A 17,027-nucleotide genomic window follows, 5' to 3' on the forward strand; every position below is an offset into this window, starting at 1 on the left:
AGTGAGTATTGATAAATTTTATGTTTGTTTAATTTTGAAAAGAACAATAAACAAAATTAATTTAGTTAGAGACCAAATCCTCATCTCAACTCATGCTAAAACTTGCTATTTTTTGTTCTGGCAGATTTTTCATCTCCCTCTTTCAATTTAGAGGAAACAAAAATTAAACCAAGAAAAATTCCTGCTTAAAGGAAATGTAGTTAGGAAGTTCGTTTCTTACATTACTAATTGATGTGACTAGGAGACCGTGAGCAACGAATCAGGTCGCACATTAATTAGCTTGCATTACATCACATGTATGTCTATATCGCATTATCAATAATTGTAGATAGAAATATGTTATTTCACGTTCCAGTATTTCTGGTTCGCTTGCTTTTTTTTTTTTACCTAATTAAAAATCACTGTCGGTATAAAATCTTAGCTTATTTGTTGACATTTGTAAAATGAAAGATAAAAACGGGCATCTCCACTCCAGCCCAGCCCAAAATGGTAACACCTGTATTGGGCTGAATACGGCCCGTTTCAATAATGATTGATACTGGTCTTACGGTTAACAAAGAATAATGGCACAAATCGAATTGAAAAGACAATTGTTGTAACTTTTGGGCTATATCTAATATCTGCATTATCTGTTCATAATTCTACTAAATTCGTTGTAACGGTGTTGGGCCACAATCTTTCTCCATTCTAAATGTTTTCTGAAATTTTCTAATTTTCTATTATATCATAAAATGCTCGGGATAAAATGCAATTTAGATCAAAAAGTATTTTTGAATATTTTATTATGCATATTTTGTTAATTTTCAGATTTTCATGACCGCAAAACCCCAAAATTTATATTTATACCAAATAAAAAAAAATCGAAACACCTCATTTGGTGGGAATTCGAATTTTTGGGCACAAACAATTTTGGGGCACAAACCAATTAGATGCCCCCTTTTTTTGGGCACAAACAATTTTTATAGAAAATTTCGGCATGACAACCCTTTTCAAGATGGGTCCATTGAAATGACCCCTTCCTTGTTCTCCATGTCAAAAAAAGAGGGGATCGCTATTTCATTTGGAGGTCTCTAGACTGGAACTGCATGGTCAATTGACGGCCTCAGTTTTTGGGGCCGCTAAATGATTCAGCGGTCTAGGTGAATTTCAAATTTTGACTAGAGTGTTTTGGTTTATTTTCTTTTTTGTGTGATTGTGGTAGAAATAAAAATTTCAGCCCAAACCCTGAACCCTGCACAAAGAAAGTGGTTTGTGATACGGGGCCAATCGCCCAATCATACGTTACTTCGCACACAAGATGTTTGATAAAATTCTCCAGTGAAAGCCTTCTCCATTCAGCCAAACAAAAATAAAAGGGAAGGGGCAAATGGTAGTTAATTTTATCTTCTAATCAGTATCTAGCAGTAAAGTTTCCCGATCTGTGTAGATGAACATCATCCACGCTACGACAAATTCATATCCTATGACTATTTTAAACGAAGTAACTGTGATTTGTCTTATGTCGCTTGCTTGCAATCGGCACACAAGATGTTCGACAATATTCCTGAGTGAAAGTTACTGGGAGCCAGGAAACAACAATACTAGTTTCTACTGGTGAGTTGTCGCGACTTTCTCTTAGGATGAGTAACAGATAGAGTAAGGTGTAGAACCAGGTACTTGTTGTAATTTGACAATTCTATTATCTGACGAGTTTACAATTTGACAATTCCATTACTTGACAATTTGTTGCAATTTTTTTTTTTTTTGAATTTTTGTAGAAACTTGGTGCTCTCTATCAATGCAAAATTGTAAACCAATTTAGGTGGAGAGGCATCTATCGTTGGTTTGTGTTTCATAAGAAGCTTAATTGTAGTCTATTTACATTGATGTGGCACTACAGCTAATAATCTAACTTTATCACCAAAAACATCCCTTTCTCTAACCAGTCTGCTCTTTACCCACTAGCATGCCTTCACATGATATAATGTTATTTTTAATGTGTTACCGTCCTTGTTAATACTGTAGTGTTCCTTTTAATGCGCGGTGCTAAATGCTTCACTTTCTTTGTTTCAATATCGCTGTCCCTTTAAGTTAATTTTGAAGTGAGTAGGAGCCCTGTTGGAATTAATGATGTTGTGCTGCTTATGTGATTATGAATTTTTTTTTTGCATTTAGTTTCTTCCTATCCTCATAATAAAGAAATGGAAAAGAAAACCCTTTTTATGTAAAAGACAAATGTCCTCGTTAAGTTTGCTACTTTTTGCGTGTTGCAAAAGTGATGCCTGAAAAATTCCTGGCATTGTCTTTTTGTTTTTTTGATGAAGGCTGAGAAATCAATATTATAGCAAGTGCCTCACTTTAGTTTTGATTATGGCATTTCTCATGTGAGTCTGGAGTTTTGATTATGGCATTTCTCATGTGAGTCTGGATTCTCTTAATGAGACTAGCACTGTTCTAGATCTCATTTTAAGTCTCTCTAATTTTATTTTTAAAAAATGGTGAATTAGCAGTTTTCTTTGTGTATTTTTTATGGTGTACTACACATATTGCGTTGTTTGCGTTACAAGCACATAAATTAATCAGAAGAAGATTGTTTCTTTCACTTATGAAAAGAAAAATCCCAAATTTCATGCAAAACCAGAATTTTTTTTTTCTTTTTAAAAAAAGTAAAAGAGAAAAGAATTAGAAATATCAAAAACAGTAGGCTAAAAGCTTTATAATATATGTAATAGTATTTGCTTCCGTGACCAATCACAAGCCACGACTGTGATGGTTCCTTAACATTCTTTGCACTTTCTATGATGGTTCATGAATATCGTACAAAAGTCTTTGTTTTTGATGTACACATGAACATCTTTCCAAAGGTCCGTTTTCAAACTAAAGGACATATAAAGCTTACACAAATTAGGTATTTGTTACCTTTTTCTTTTGAAGGATGCAGGTGATTCTACCAACAAAATATATTTAAAATAACTGAATGGAAAAGTTACTGATACAAATTAGGACACAATAAAAGAAATTTTTAAAAAGAATGTAAATGCAAACTCACACAGAAAAAAATAAAAGAGTCAAAGAAATTCAATCTATCTATCTGGAAATTAGGAAGAGTTGGATATTGTTGTTACAAGAGGATATTTTGTTGAGTTAGATATTTGTTATAAGTTAGACTTGCTATTCTTCAGTGTAGTACAACTTCCTTTCCAGCTGTTGCTAAATGAAATTTGGGAAAATAACATATGCCATGACTACTACTATTTATATCACCACTGCTAGTGCCTAGTAGCATTTTCTAAAGTGCAGCATATCACCCCCTAAATTCATACTATATGTCTTCTGAACTCCGACCCATTTGACTCCTACTGTCCTACAAGGTTCTCAAAAGTATATCATATACTAATAGCAATTACATTTACCTCTTTGCACCATTGGTGCATACTATCTCCAATACATATTAGTGAAGAGATATTAATGAATTAATTACAAGAACATAAAACAATGTTTTGTTTTCAAATTTGTTTCTTGAAAATTTCCGTTTTCAATGGGTTCATCAGCAATTCCCAAAATACAGTTTAATTTAGTCACAAACAGTTTGCGACTTGTTGTGATTTATCCATTCTTTTCAATCAGCAATTCCCATCAGACGGGAAACTCCGTTGTTTTTACTATTTTGATGTATCCATTCTTTTTAATCAGCTTAATGCCTATTCTCTAAAAAGTTTCCTTTCACTAACTGTTAGAACGTTCAAGCATGGTGGAGCAATTTGGGTCATTAATTTCTTTAAAATGTGCCACATTTTGTGGTGTGTTTAGTCTATGGTAAATGGGGCAGCTATAGTTAAGTCATTGAAATTCCGAAAGCCAACTCTAGTGCATATCATCTCCAGAAGTTCACAGTCTGGGCTGTATGCCCTGGAGCATCCAATTTGCCAGGTTTTTGGTGGCTGCATAAAGCAAATTTCAATGCAAGAGACAGTATTCTTAGTCGTGCAATTTTAGATTGGATGGCTCGGATTGCATCTGTTTAATTTTAATGCGATGCAATATGAGCAGCCTGATCTCAATTAGACAGTTAAAGATTAATCCCTGGTCCCTAATATGAGGTGCAGTGTTATTTTTCCCCTGTATATGTTTTATGTTTGTCCCTAACATATGCTACATAAATCGTGATTAAACATGTGATATCTTGCAATTGTTCATGTAATATTTGATTAATTATTGCAAAACCTCTCTCTCTCTTTTAAAAATAAATACTAGTGTTATTTTTCTAAAAAGATGGATGAATAGTGAACAAATTAATGTTAACAAGGATCAAATTGCCCCTCTCCACTTGAACAAGTTGCAACTGTATTCAATTTGTTCCCTTTGTCATGGATGTATACACATTTCCTTTGAACAAGGACACTCTTATACTAAAAATCCTAAACTAACAAAAAAGTAAAGGGGCAGTTTGAAACATATGTATAACCTCCACTACAGTGACAAGCCATATGTTCTCATATTTTATAATAAATAATAAAATGATGATAGATAATTTATTTCCCTTGTTCTTTTTCTAGCAACATACAATATGACTTGCATATCATTTAATTTTACCTTCTTTTTTTAAGCTCCAGTAAAGGTAAAAAATATGCAGAAAGAACTTATGTTATAAAATTCAGTATAGATACAGTTTGTATGATTTCAGTAGTCTTTCTAATTTTTCCTTAACATATGAAAATTACTTTGTCTACTAAGATACTGTTACTAGGTTAACTTGATCAGCTCTTTTTGATATGACATACACCACAACTAATTAACATACTATAAAATGTTTACATATAATTCTTCTTAATTACTCTTTTTAAAAAATTTAAATTTGAAAAAGGTGGCAAAAGAAATCAAGTTCTATTTTCTTGAAAATATATGCACTAGCTACTATAATTATTCTGTAGCAAATATTTGTTTTTATCACTCACAATGCAGGTTTATTTATGAAAAATTGTTCTTTATAATTTTTTTTATAAAGAATATTTGAACTTTTTTTTTGCAGTTTACTTTGTTGATACTGCTCTCAATTGACAGGTTCACCCCCCCCTTCAAACCTCCTTCCCTCCTCTACTTTAACTTTTAACGGCTCTCCACGGCCTATAAATACGGGCAATAGAACTAAACATAAAGACTTAAGTTAGTGTGTGTGTATTGCATTAAAAAATCTTCTTGATTCCATAAATTAAATAAAAAAAATGCATGTATTGCAATCTCAGGTTGTAAAAGCAAGAGAAGGAGCATCTCCTTATCCTGTGCCAAGAGTAAGACTAATACAACACATTTTGAATTCTTCTACTTTCTAAGCTTTTCTCTTGAGCTTTTTTTGCTTACTCTTAAGCAGCACCATTATATATGATCACAATTCCTTTTTTTTTTAGTGTTGAACAATTATTAATATATATATGCCCTAGTATTTCCTTGGTGCATGTGTCACATATATCATGCATCTTTTTACATATACACATTATTCTGCTAGACAGTAAAAACAAAAGGCTGACTTAAAATGAACATAATAGAACTTATTCTAGTTGTAAGCTTGTGTGTGGAATACAATGAGCATTGTACGACTGATGACACATTGGGTTTAAACCTACCATGGCATCAGTTCCTTTAAATTAAAAAAGGCTTATTTTTATGGCTCTATGCATTTGCATGTACCAGTCTATGTGCTTCTACTCGCACATATGTAAGTTCCTCAATTTATAATAAGCTAACAATTTTCATTTACATTTATTTTATTTCTTCAGAAAGAAAACCAATCTCTGCAGCGGGCCCAATCTGATGCATCAGCATTTCTTTCACGCGAAACAGAGATAATAAAGTGTGAATGTTGTGCCATGGAAGAAGATTGTACACCTACATACATATCTAGAATCCGTGAATCTTTTGATGGGAAATGGATTTGTGGCCTCTGTTCCGAGGCGGTTAAAGAGCAACTAAGCAAAGATCCCTCCATTTCTAAGGAGATGGCTTTGGAGGCGCACATGGTTATGTGCAAGAAATTTAACAGCACAATCAGGCTAAATCCTAACTTTTATCTAGCAAGTGCAATGAAGGATGTGGCAAAGAAGTGCTTGAACCGAAGGAGATCGCTTGATTCATGTGTTCCGGTTGCAGTGAAGGGGGAAGGATGCAGCAGTGCTAATATTGTGTCAGATATAAAGAACAAGTAATTAAGCACGATATATATAGGTAATTTCTTTTAATGTTGGCTTCTCTCTAGGATATAGTTGGTTGAAGTTTATATGTTAATAGGTCTCTATGTTTGTTTGGTGGTAGTCTATTTAGGGGTTAAAGGGGAAATGGAAGCATATAGTTTCTCGTGAACAGATGATGCTTAATTAAGGTTTAGAATAAAAATTCCGTGTTAGTGTATTTGGGCAGTAGCAATTATATGCAACTTTTGAGGTGTGAAATTAAGTTATTGTAATTGAAATTCTATTATAATTCATTGTAAAAGCAAAAAAAATACTATGGTAAATGAGTATTAATCTTGTCTCGCCGTAATTTACTCAACTTTAGCGTGATTTAAAAAAAGAAAAAAAAACAGTGTGGATCCTTACAATCGATATAATTATTTAAGGAATTAGATTAATTTCGAGACAAAAACTATGATAGATTTCAGTTAATAATATTTGGAATATGGCATACTGGCATTTCAGTTATGAAGTGAAAACCACTTTTCAGAAGGAGAATAACTTGATAAATTTTCATAAGAGGCTATCAATAAATTTTGAAAAGTAATGCAATTTTTGCCCCCAACGAGTTTTGCATATTGTTCTGAAATCAGAATATCAATATCACAATTTCTTTTTGAAAGTGTTTAATGGTTGACGATTGTTATTGAGAATCCTAAGTAAAATATATCAATCAATATATCAAAATGTTTTTAAGTTCTAAAACACACGAATTGTAATTGAACACACTAATAATTGGGACAAACATGCGGCTGTGGCTAATTTGTTGTCGGCGGTGCTGCCGGCCTTTTTTTTTATTTTGTGATGTCCAAACAACAAATTCAAAATATTAGATGTTTAATCTATACTATAATCTATTTGGAGACCAAATTTTATATTTTTTGGAATTTTTTTACTATTTATTAAGCTGTTTGAAAACCGCTGATTTCAATGCTGCAGAAATTTACTGAAATCAGTAGTTTTCAAACCAGCTTAATAAATAGTAAAAAAATTCCAAAAAATGTGAAATTTGGTCTTCAAATAGATTATAATATAGATTAAACATCTAACAGTTTAGATTTGTTGTTTGGACATCACAAAATAAAAAAAAATCCGACAGCACCTCCGGCTAAAATGCTACCAGCAGCAAATTAGCTGGACCCCAAACATGCGACCAAATTATAAATGAGGAGGGTGCAAATGTTTAGTGCCTTTATGTTTTATCGTGTCTCACATTCTATATTTTTGTTTTCAAAATATAAAAGTTAATCCGAAAATATCTATATTAAAATGTTTTTGTAATTTTTTTACTATTTTTTAAATGAGTACAAAATCACTATTTTTTATGGTCTAGAAACAACTATTTTGAATCTATCTTAAACAATAGTAAAAAAAAATTCAAAAAATATAAAATTTGGTCTCATAACATATTCTAATATGGAAATCATATTGAGTGATTTGGATTGACAATTTGAATTTTTTAAACGGAAATATAGAATGTGGGGTACAATGAGACATGAAAGATACTATGAGGCATTTGAACCGTCATCATTATAAATTGTTAATAAAGTTCATATTTCAATAAGGATTCAAATATGTGAAAACATTAAAATAATGTTTAATTTAATAATCGATCGTTAACACCAATGAACTACAATCACAGTGCATCAAGTAAGAACCGTTGCACATAAGTCTCATTATAAATAGTTAATAAATGTCATATTTCAATAAGGATTCACATATGTGAAAACATTAAAATGATGTTTAATTTAATAATTGATCGTAAGGATCCACAGCGTATGAAAGGATGATGAGGCTGCATTGCTACATCAAGCTCTTGCCATGTCAATGGATGATATACAGCCTGCGTCAGACATTACCACCACTGACCCAGATTTGACTCTAGGTTAGTTTATGTCTACAAGTGGTTGATTTGTTTGTCAGGCACTGATTTCACACTATTGATAATTGATTGGTAAAGTAAAATTAAAAATAGCAAAGTGGCACCAGTTAGAGATTTTTATATAATTATGTGTTGATTAAGGTGATAATAGGAGAACATTACTAGTTGTGCAAAGATGATATAAAGGAGAACATTATTAGATGGGTTCTTGCTTCAGATATTCAATTTAGATCAAGCTTGATTATTTCCAATTTGAATCTGGAACTTAGAAAGATAACACTATCAAGCCCAGGATGGAAAGCAGGGGTTTTTTCATCCATTGCCAGTTATACCTTGATTTCAGAAATCTTTAACCCAAATGGTCATGAGTTCCATTTGACTCGTCTGTACTTGCACATTCTTTGTTCAGGTTCAGCCCATCGTGTTTCTATAATACCAGGGATTGTATCAGCATTCTTGGTATTCCTTTTGGTGGCCGGTACCTTATTATGGTGGAAGTTCGTACAAGAAGTTAGTATTCTGTTCAAAGAGCAAAGGTAATATATATCTAAGTGTCCCTTCACTTTTCACTCTCTTATTTAATTGTTAAGGGACGTCTCCATTTGAAAGAAAGGGGTATATTTGTCAATTTAACTTTAAAATGAGCTAAATAGCATTTAATGAATAAAGGGAGATGAAAGATCCTGATGGTTATAGATTTGAGATTTTGCAAACGGAACCAACACCAGAGCTGTTGTGCCAAGTAATGCTTCGTGTGCATATGTGTGCTTTTTTTTTACTGTTATAATAATGGTGGTCACTGGGTCCCTAGTTTTGATGCTTAATTAACAGAGAAGAGAAAAGACCTTGAAAAAGAGGCTCCAAATGAAGAAAAGAAAGTACAAGAGATGGATTCCCTTGAGGAATCTTTGCCAAGTAAATTGCCATGTATAGATCGGCTGCGAGAAGAGCTGTCCTGTGCTGTAAGCACATATTTCAGAATCCTTTTTAGCTTCTGTTTTTATGTCTTTCTCGTGACATAATCTTTGTTTGTCTTGCTAGATTTGTTTGGAGATTTGCTATGAACCAAGCACTACCTCTTGTGGACACACGTAATCCAAAACTCAGAATTATTATCATTTATTAATTCTTCATTTCTGAAATTAACAATGAATTGTGTTTACAACAATCTACTAATCAAATATAAGCACTTTAAAAATTCTCTAGTCCAAAAATATATAATAATCTTTTTTTTTATATATAATAATTCATTTCAGAAGTTACCAATGGAATTTTGCTCCTAACTAATTACTAAGTAGCCAGAAACTTTTGTAAATCAATAAAATTAGAGATGTGGGAAAAAGTTTCTGGGATATTTATTTCATTGAAGAAAGTAATTTGGAAGGGTGAACATATAATAAAGCCTTATTCCTTTTTTATATCTTATATTGACAGCTTTTGCATCAAATGCATCAAGAACTCCACTGCTAATGTGGAAGGTGTTGCCCCAAATGCAGAGAACTAATAAGGTAAAACCAATTATTACCATATCATGCAGTACTGGTACCAGTACCTGTACCTGTACCTGTACTGAGTGAGTTTGTTATTAATTTTATTGAATTTTTTTCTTTAGTTGACAACTGACCTGCCCCAAATAGGCTGCTTTAGCACCAAAAGTTTTACCGAGGAAAACAACAATGCTGAAAACAAGAGAGTTGACAACTAGTAATTATTAGAAGTCCCCAGTAAATGTTGGTACACTACCGACACGACAATATATTTAACTTAAGTTCAATACTATTGTTGGAAAAGTGATGTCTGGATTTAGCCTTCTTAAACAACGAGTAAATAATAAAGAGGAGGGGGTTCAAATGCCTCTATTTTTTTACGTCTCTTATTCCCATTAAATGATAAAATAGATTCAACATTTCAATTTACATATTACAAAACTTTCAGCAATGCGAGATCATGCACAATCAACACAGTTCTATGGAATACCATTCAACTCCTATTCTCGGAGGAGGTAGAAACAAGAAAACAATCTCATTCTGAGACAACAGCTACCATTAATTCTAGAAGAAACAACAATAATCCCAGAAGCTTTGTCGTGGCCTCTCAATTGGTTTACAATGTGGCCATGAGAAGAAGAGGTGGCCCGCATAGAATAAGCCAATCAGAGGATGCCACACTGGCAGATAGGCTGCAGACAGAGGAGTATATGCTGGCGTTTGGTGGGCCCACTGAGCAGCAGAGAAGCACTATTCATGCAGTTCGTGCAAATTTGAGAGCCATGGTCTCTACAGTTTCTAGAGCTGTTCATATCAGATATAGAAATCGACCCACATAGCATACTTGTCCTAGTCCTACTGTGAAAAAATGAATGTAATTATGCTTAATCTATGAAAATGTTATGTTTCGTTACTTTTTCTTTTTCTTCCCTTTTCTTTTTGTTGTGTAAACTCTTTTTGGTTGTAGGGTTTGTTTTCTCTTTCTTCCCTTTTCTTTTTGTTGTGTAAACCCTGTAAGGCAGTGCGGAAAAACTAACGGGAATTTGCTCGATTCCATATCTTATTGTTTGCTTGCTAAAAGTTATGACGTCGACCATATTTTATTCTCTTTAATATTGGAGGCCTTACTGATGTGATGACTATACAACAGAGAAAAGAGGCCTCAGCTTATGTTCATCTCCTTCATATTGTATATCTCATTACTTAAAAACTGAATAATGTTGAATGAACCATGAGATGAATACAATAAAAACCTTTACACCATATTTTTTTGATCCAAAATTATGGTGTCCAATTTCACTACAGAACATCAGGATTCCAAATAAGAGAGATAAGAACTTAAGCACCACGGAATAAAATAAGATTCCTTGATTGTGTTTTTAAAGCTTCATCGCCATGCAAAAGTAACGAATCATATAATTTTTGGAGGAAAAATATGGGTCATGCCCAAATTTCATTAATACTTACAGTTACAGAGATTGTTCCCACATGATTGAAAAAGTTAAATAAGAAAAATGTGCTCAAACAGTTGAGCTATAAAATAAACAGTTGAAACATAAATGAATATTGATCATCATCGACGAAACATAAATGAAAAGTAACACAGTAAACATAAATTATTGGGAAAAATTAACAGATTGTCCTAATTTCTAAAATTTTCAAACAAAACACTCCTCCTCTAAAATAATTAACAAAATGTCCTTCTGAGCCTCTCATTTTTCTCTCTCCCTCTCTCTATCTCTACCTCCTAATTACTCTCATCGAGTTTGCCACATTCTTATCTCTCATTAGACTTTAATGAATGCATAAATATTTTAAAAAATATGTAATTCAAGCAATAATATTTTTGTAGACATGCAACAAAATTTTCAGTTAGATAATATATATATCGAATGCATGTTTTTTTTTTCTGTAAAAGTATTTATACTAATGTGCATCATGATGAAATTATTTACACGATTATACAGTACGTTATTGATAGACCTAAATTATATATATATTCGATCTGATTTTTATCATGAAATAACATCAAACATTTTGTATTTTGAATATAAAAAGAATAAAATACACCTAGAATCAAGTTACTATATTGTTTGCTCGGTTTTAACTTGTAGATAATGAAGAAAATTGAAGAAAAATATCCAGTGCGGATGCACAGATTGTGATGCGGCCGTATTAAGTACTTGGATGGATATATGGACGTGCGCCAATTTTAGAAAGGTATAATGAGCTATGCATCAAAATCCGTGCGGACGCACGGATATCGATGCAGCTGCACTCTCGTCGCACAAAAAAAGTCCGTTCACACTATGCTTCTCAAGTTGTAGATCTTGTCACTAGCTTTTCGAAAAGTGGTCATATGCCCAAAAGGGAGTTACGAGTCAAAAGTTATGGCTATTTTAAGTTTAGGTTCCAGTTCCGCGTGCTGCTACAGTGCGGCCAGGTTACCCGCACTGGCTGCTACAGTGCGTCCTCACTGGGCTTGGACTTTTTCTGTGCGACCAAAGTGCAGCTGCATCAATATCTGTACGTCCTCATGGATTTTGATTCATAGTTCATTATACTTTTTTAAAATTGGCGCATGTCCAAAAATCCATCAAAGTACTTAGTGCGGCCGTATCGCAATCTGTGCGTCCGCACTGAATATTTTTCTTCATTTTTCTTCATTTACTACAAGTTAAAATCGAGTAAACGCAGTAACTTGATTCTAAGTGTATTTTATTATTTTTATATTCAAAATACAAAATATTTGATGTTATTTCGTGATAAAAATCAAATCGAATATATATATAATTTAGGTCTATCAAATTCTCCCAAGCTTGAACATTGTTTGTCCCCAAGCAACATCTAAACTTGGACTACAAGTCGATCTCTAATTCAACCTCATATCAAGTATATTTCTCAATCAAAAAATTTGTATGATATTGCCAAAATTTAAAAATCTCAATGTAAATTTTTCACAAATTTAAAGTTCAACCCTTGACTAATCATGATTCACCCCATAATTCAATTACTCTAACTTTTCATTTCCCTAAAGGTGTAGAATTTGTAAACTTCAGGTATCTAAATTTGATACAAAAAATGCATTCTTATTTGCGGAAATTCTTTTTAAAATCCCATAAGCTTGGATCTAACTTAGGTTAGAAAGTCGCGGACTTCGTGTGTTGATACATGCAAAAGTTTTTAGAAATTTTTCGAGCTCAAAGGCATCCTGTAGGATTGTGCCAGTATTCTTTTTTATTACTTTGGGAGATGAGCTCAAAGGCATCCTGTATGATTTATTGTGCCAGTACTCTTATTTATCTCCATCTTTTTCCTTTGTTTCATTTTTTTTATTTGGATATATCATGAATACACACATCTTTAGGCATTAAATTAATCATACCTATGAATATCCCGATCTTTCTAAATTTATTTTCCACATACAAATTGCATTTTAAAAAAAAAAATTAATTCCTAAGTTTTCATTTTCTTAAACCTTTATTTCCACAAAGTTCTTCGCCAAATTATATGGTTATTTTCAATTACTCCAAGGGTATTCCTAAAAACTCATTAAAATTCGCATTAAAATTTCTAATTTTTCGACAATCACTCAAATTTATCAAAAGTTTATTTTTTGTCAACTTTTAACACAAAAATTTAAACATGACTTTATACTTTATGCATTTTTAAACAATTAAGTCCAATTATGCAAGACTCTATTTTTCATAACCTCGTAAAACATCTTGACAAATTTGTAATTTCAAGCAATTAAGTTCAAAATCACAAATTCTATTCATGGTCAAGTAAAAAAATCAAGGTTATAAATCATAAAATTAGAAAAAAATAAAATAAACATGCATGCAAGATACAATTTCTTCCCAGTTAGGGGTGTACAACGGACGGGTTGATAATATTTTATTAAAATTTGAATCCAACCCGATTACACCGGGTTAAAAAAATTCTTTATTTGACCCACCCATAACCCAACCCAACCCATTTTTTTTTTTTTATATACGGGTTATTACGGGTTATGCGGGTTAGACGGGTTATAATTTTGATCGAAAATATATTATATGTCTTTTTACTATTTTTATTAAAACTAGGTACAAATAAAAGTGACAAACATAAATAAAATCATATAAAGTTATAAATATTTATGTCAGTAAATTCATATCCTGAGATAACTAAATATTTATGTTTATATCTGGACTACCCGATCTCGAAGTGAAATACACAGAACCTGTGTGAATTCCGACCAAACGGTTCAGATCTAAATAGAAATATAATATTAGCTTTTTTTATTTAGGAATAATATAATATTACCTTATAAGTTGATAAGAATTCCATGCATGCATGCATGGTACTCAGTTGATAAGAATTCCATGCATGCATGCATGGTACCCAGAGCTTGGGCAGATGTGACCAGCGAAAAATTCAGAAATGAGGACTAACAATTAATCATGCAATCAAAAGAACAACAGAGTACTTATTATATTAGCCGACATACCTTCAATCTATATTCAATCTATATTTGAGGCCGGATCCGGATATAAACGGGTTATTAAGAGCAAACCCATGACCCGACCCAGAGTAACGGGTTTGTCAAAATCCAACCCGTACCCAACCCAGTAACATCTCAACCCGGTAAAATACGGGTCGGGTCGGAGGGGTCGAACGGGACAGACGGGTCGGGTGGGTCGACAGTATTTTTGTACACCCCTATTCCAAGTTATTAAAAAGATAAACTCTTAAATTTATATTTTACTTATTTGACAGTATTTCATTTAATTAAACTTTCTTATAATCAATCAAAAAAAATATAAAATTACTTATGAGATTTAAATAAGAAGTACAAAATATGAGATACAAAAATAATTTATCTCCATATTTTAACACAAAAAATTATATGTTGTCAAGATATTTTCTTCTTTGTTTGGTTACAAATAAGACAGTACTTAAATGAAAATGATAATTATCTTCGTTATTGATGGTGTCCAATTAGTAGATTGAAATGAGAATATATATTAGTGTTTGATTCTTGCATTTGGGATAGGTTCATTTTTGTAAATTTAAATCGCAATACATCAAATTAATGCATATATATTCATTAATAATAAATTTTTTTCTCAAATATGATTATTATAATTAGCCTTTTAAAAAAAATAACAAACATATGATTCTATTCTTCAAATAAATAAATTACAGATTTAAGAGTTTATCTTTCTAATAACGTACTGTAAAATCGTATAAATAATTTCATCATGATGCAGATTAGTATAGATACTTTAAGAAAAAAACATGTATTAGATGTATAAATATTATCTAACTGAAAATTTTCTTGCATGTTTACCAATTTTTTTTATTTGAATTACATATTGTTTAAAATCTTTTATGTACTCATTAAAGTTTAATGAGAGATAAAGAGGTGTCAAACTTGATGAGAGTAAATAGGAGGTAGAGATAGAGAGAGGGAGAGGGGGAAATGAGGGGTCCACAAGGGCGTTTCGTTAATTATTTTAGAGAAAGGGTATTTTGTTTGAAAATTTTAGGGGAAAGTAGAGCAGTTTGTAAAATTTTCCATAAATTATTATTCTAAACTAAATACAAACTGAAAATGAATAAAAAGTTTCAAAAGCCAACTACTACTTGAATCAATTACAAATTTTCTCCCAATAAGCAAATAATATTGTCTCTTCCTCGTTGCACTTCCTCTAACACTTTTAAGTCAAAAAAGATCAACCCAACAACCAACTTATTTCGAAATAAATCCACATCAGCCTACAAAATAAGCAACACAAGTTCAAGTTTTCATAACTTTGAATTATACTAGCATTTGAAGAACGTACTCTTTCAAGAAAAATAATAATCAATATACCTGTGAGGCTGTGAAAATGGTATTTTAATGTTATCTCCATCCCAAAACTGCATATATTTCAAACAAAAAAGGCCTCACGAAATCCTGATGGATACGATATGAGCTATATATAATTTAGAATCAAGTTAATTTAAAAAATTGAAATATAACTTGTTAATCATATTCATCATTTTGTTTTGAAATGTTGTTGATTATTTTAACGGGCCATCTGATTATATCTTTTGGTTTTTTTTCCCCAATCTTTTTCCATCACTTGAACCCAAACAAATTTGAATTTCCATTATCTGTGCAATAAAAAAATATATTATATATTCACAAACAAAGTTATCATGGTAAGAATCTTTTTAAATTAATTACTATTGTCCATTACCAAATGAATGTGAAATATGATAAAGAACAAATCCACAAAATTATTGGCACTAAAATTTTTTTAATTGTTGGAATATTTATGAAAAACATATATGTATCTTGGAATACTAATCTTATTGAAAACAAATATAATAAAATATTGACATTCATCCATTTTTATTTTTATAGGATAAAAAGCTATTAATAAAAAATATTAAAGTCAGTTGGTTTTTGATTCTCACCAAGTATAACTGAAATCTACTACTCTTGGTGTTTTTTAATAATTCGTTCAGAAAATATGATAAAAAAAACCACAATTATTTGATAACTTTGTGGAAACAAACAACTATTTGATGCTTCTTTTAATCAAAAATCTTAATTATGTAATTGAAAATGTAGTTATGTTGATTTTCTCCAATATCTTATCATGTAATATAAATTTAACTTGTTGATTTTATTGGAGGTTAATTAGTTATTTTTTTGTATCCAATCAAATAGCCAAAGCAGTTGTTAAATATGAAACTACTAAATGCATCACACAAATAAAGTGAATTACAATTAGAGTTGTCACAATATACTCATTCTTAGAAGCAACAATGTATGAATATTAACAAAAAACTATGTCAAATTATTCAAATTGTAAATAGCGTATCATTCCCTAGATGCATCCAATAAATTTGACATGTATTTTTTAGTTAAGGAAATAATGTATGAATATTAAATAACTAATGCATGAATTAGTTAAGAAAAGAAAAAAAAAACTTACAAATCAGTTAGTTAATATTCATACATTATAAATAACTTAGTTAAGAAAAAAAAAATCTCTTGCTAGATTTGCAACGACTATACATTTGTTGCTACTTTGATCTAATAACATGAAGTATATACTTGTAACAAATAAAAATGTGTTAATGCATGTGTTCATACTCACATCCAATAAAAGATCAACCCCGTGTCATATAATTGATTTACTGTGCTGGGATTCAGAGGTGAAAACAGAATAATATATGAAGAGATTGGCTACGTTACACTGAAATGTATAGGCATCTTTGTGCATTGTACTATAAATCACTGAATTCAAAGTTCAAATAATTGATCCAAACTGTTCAACTTGTTCTCCATATTAATGTGTTTGGAGACTAAATTTTACTATTTTTTTATATTTATTGAAAATCGCTATTTTTTAATGGTCTAAATTTGTCTGAAAAACAACGATTTTCAATAAATCTAAAAAAATAGTAAATTTTTTT

The 17,027-nt window shown here is 31.4% G+C and overlaps 1 protein-coding gene and 1 pseudogene across 2 annotated transcripts; both read left to right on the forward strand.

The window, feature by feature from the left end:
- Nucleotides 1-4,977: 4,977 nt before the first annotated feature.
- Nucleotides 4,978-6,381, forward strand: LOC144563273 (uncharacterized). Its single transcript, XM_078312723.1, has 2 exons — nt 4,978-5,267; nt 5,754-6,381. Exons 1-2 carry the CDS (start codon nt 5,202-5,204, stop codon nt 6,177-6,179), a joined length of 492 nt encoding a protein of 163 aa, XP_078168849.1. The 5' UTR covers nt 4,978-5,201; the 3' UTR covers nt 6,180-6,381.
- A 1,649-nt stretch (nt 6,382-8,030) lies between these two features.
- LOC144563016 (uncharacterized) lies at nt 8,031-10,619 on the forward strand (annotated as a pseudogene). The gene is made up of 7 exons (XR_013514234.1): nt 8,031-8,088; nt 8,495-8,621; nt 8,755-8,837; nt 8,917-9,047; nt 9,127-9,176; nt 9,520-9,593; nt 10,021-10,619. The product of XR_013514234.1 is annotated as an uncharacterized LOC144563016 (transcript).
- The last annotated feature ends 6,408 nt before the right edge of the window (nt 10,620-17,027 follow it).

This window comes from Carex rostrata, chromosome 12 (assembly GCF_964058835.1).
Source record: "Carex rostrata chromosome 12, lpCarRost1.2, whole genome shotgun sequence".
Classification (NCBI taxonomy): domain Eukaryota; kingdom Viridiplantae; phylum Streptophyta; class Magnoliopsida; order Poales; family Cyperaceae; genus Carex; species Carex rostrata.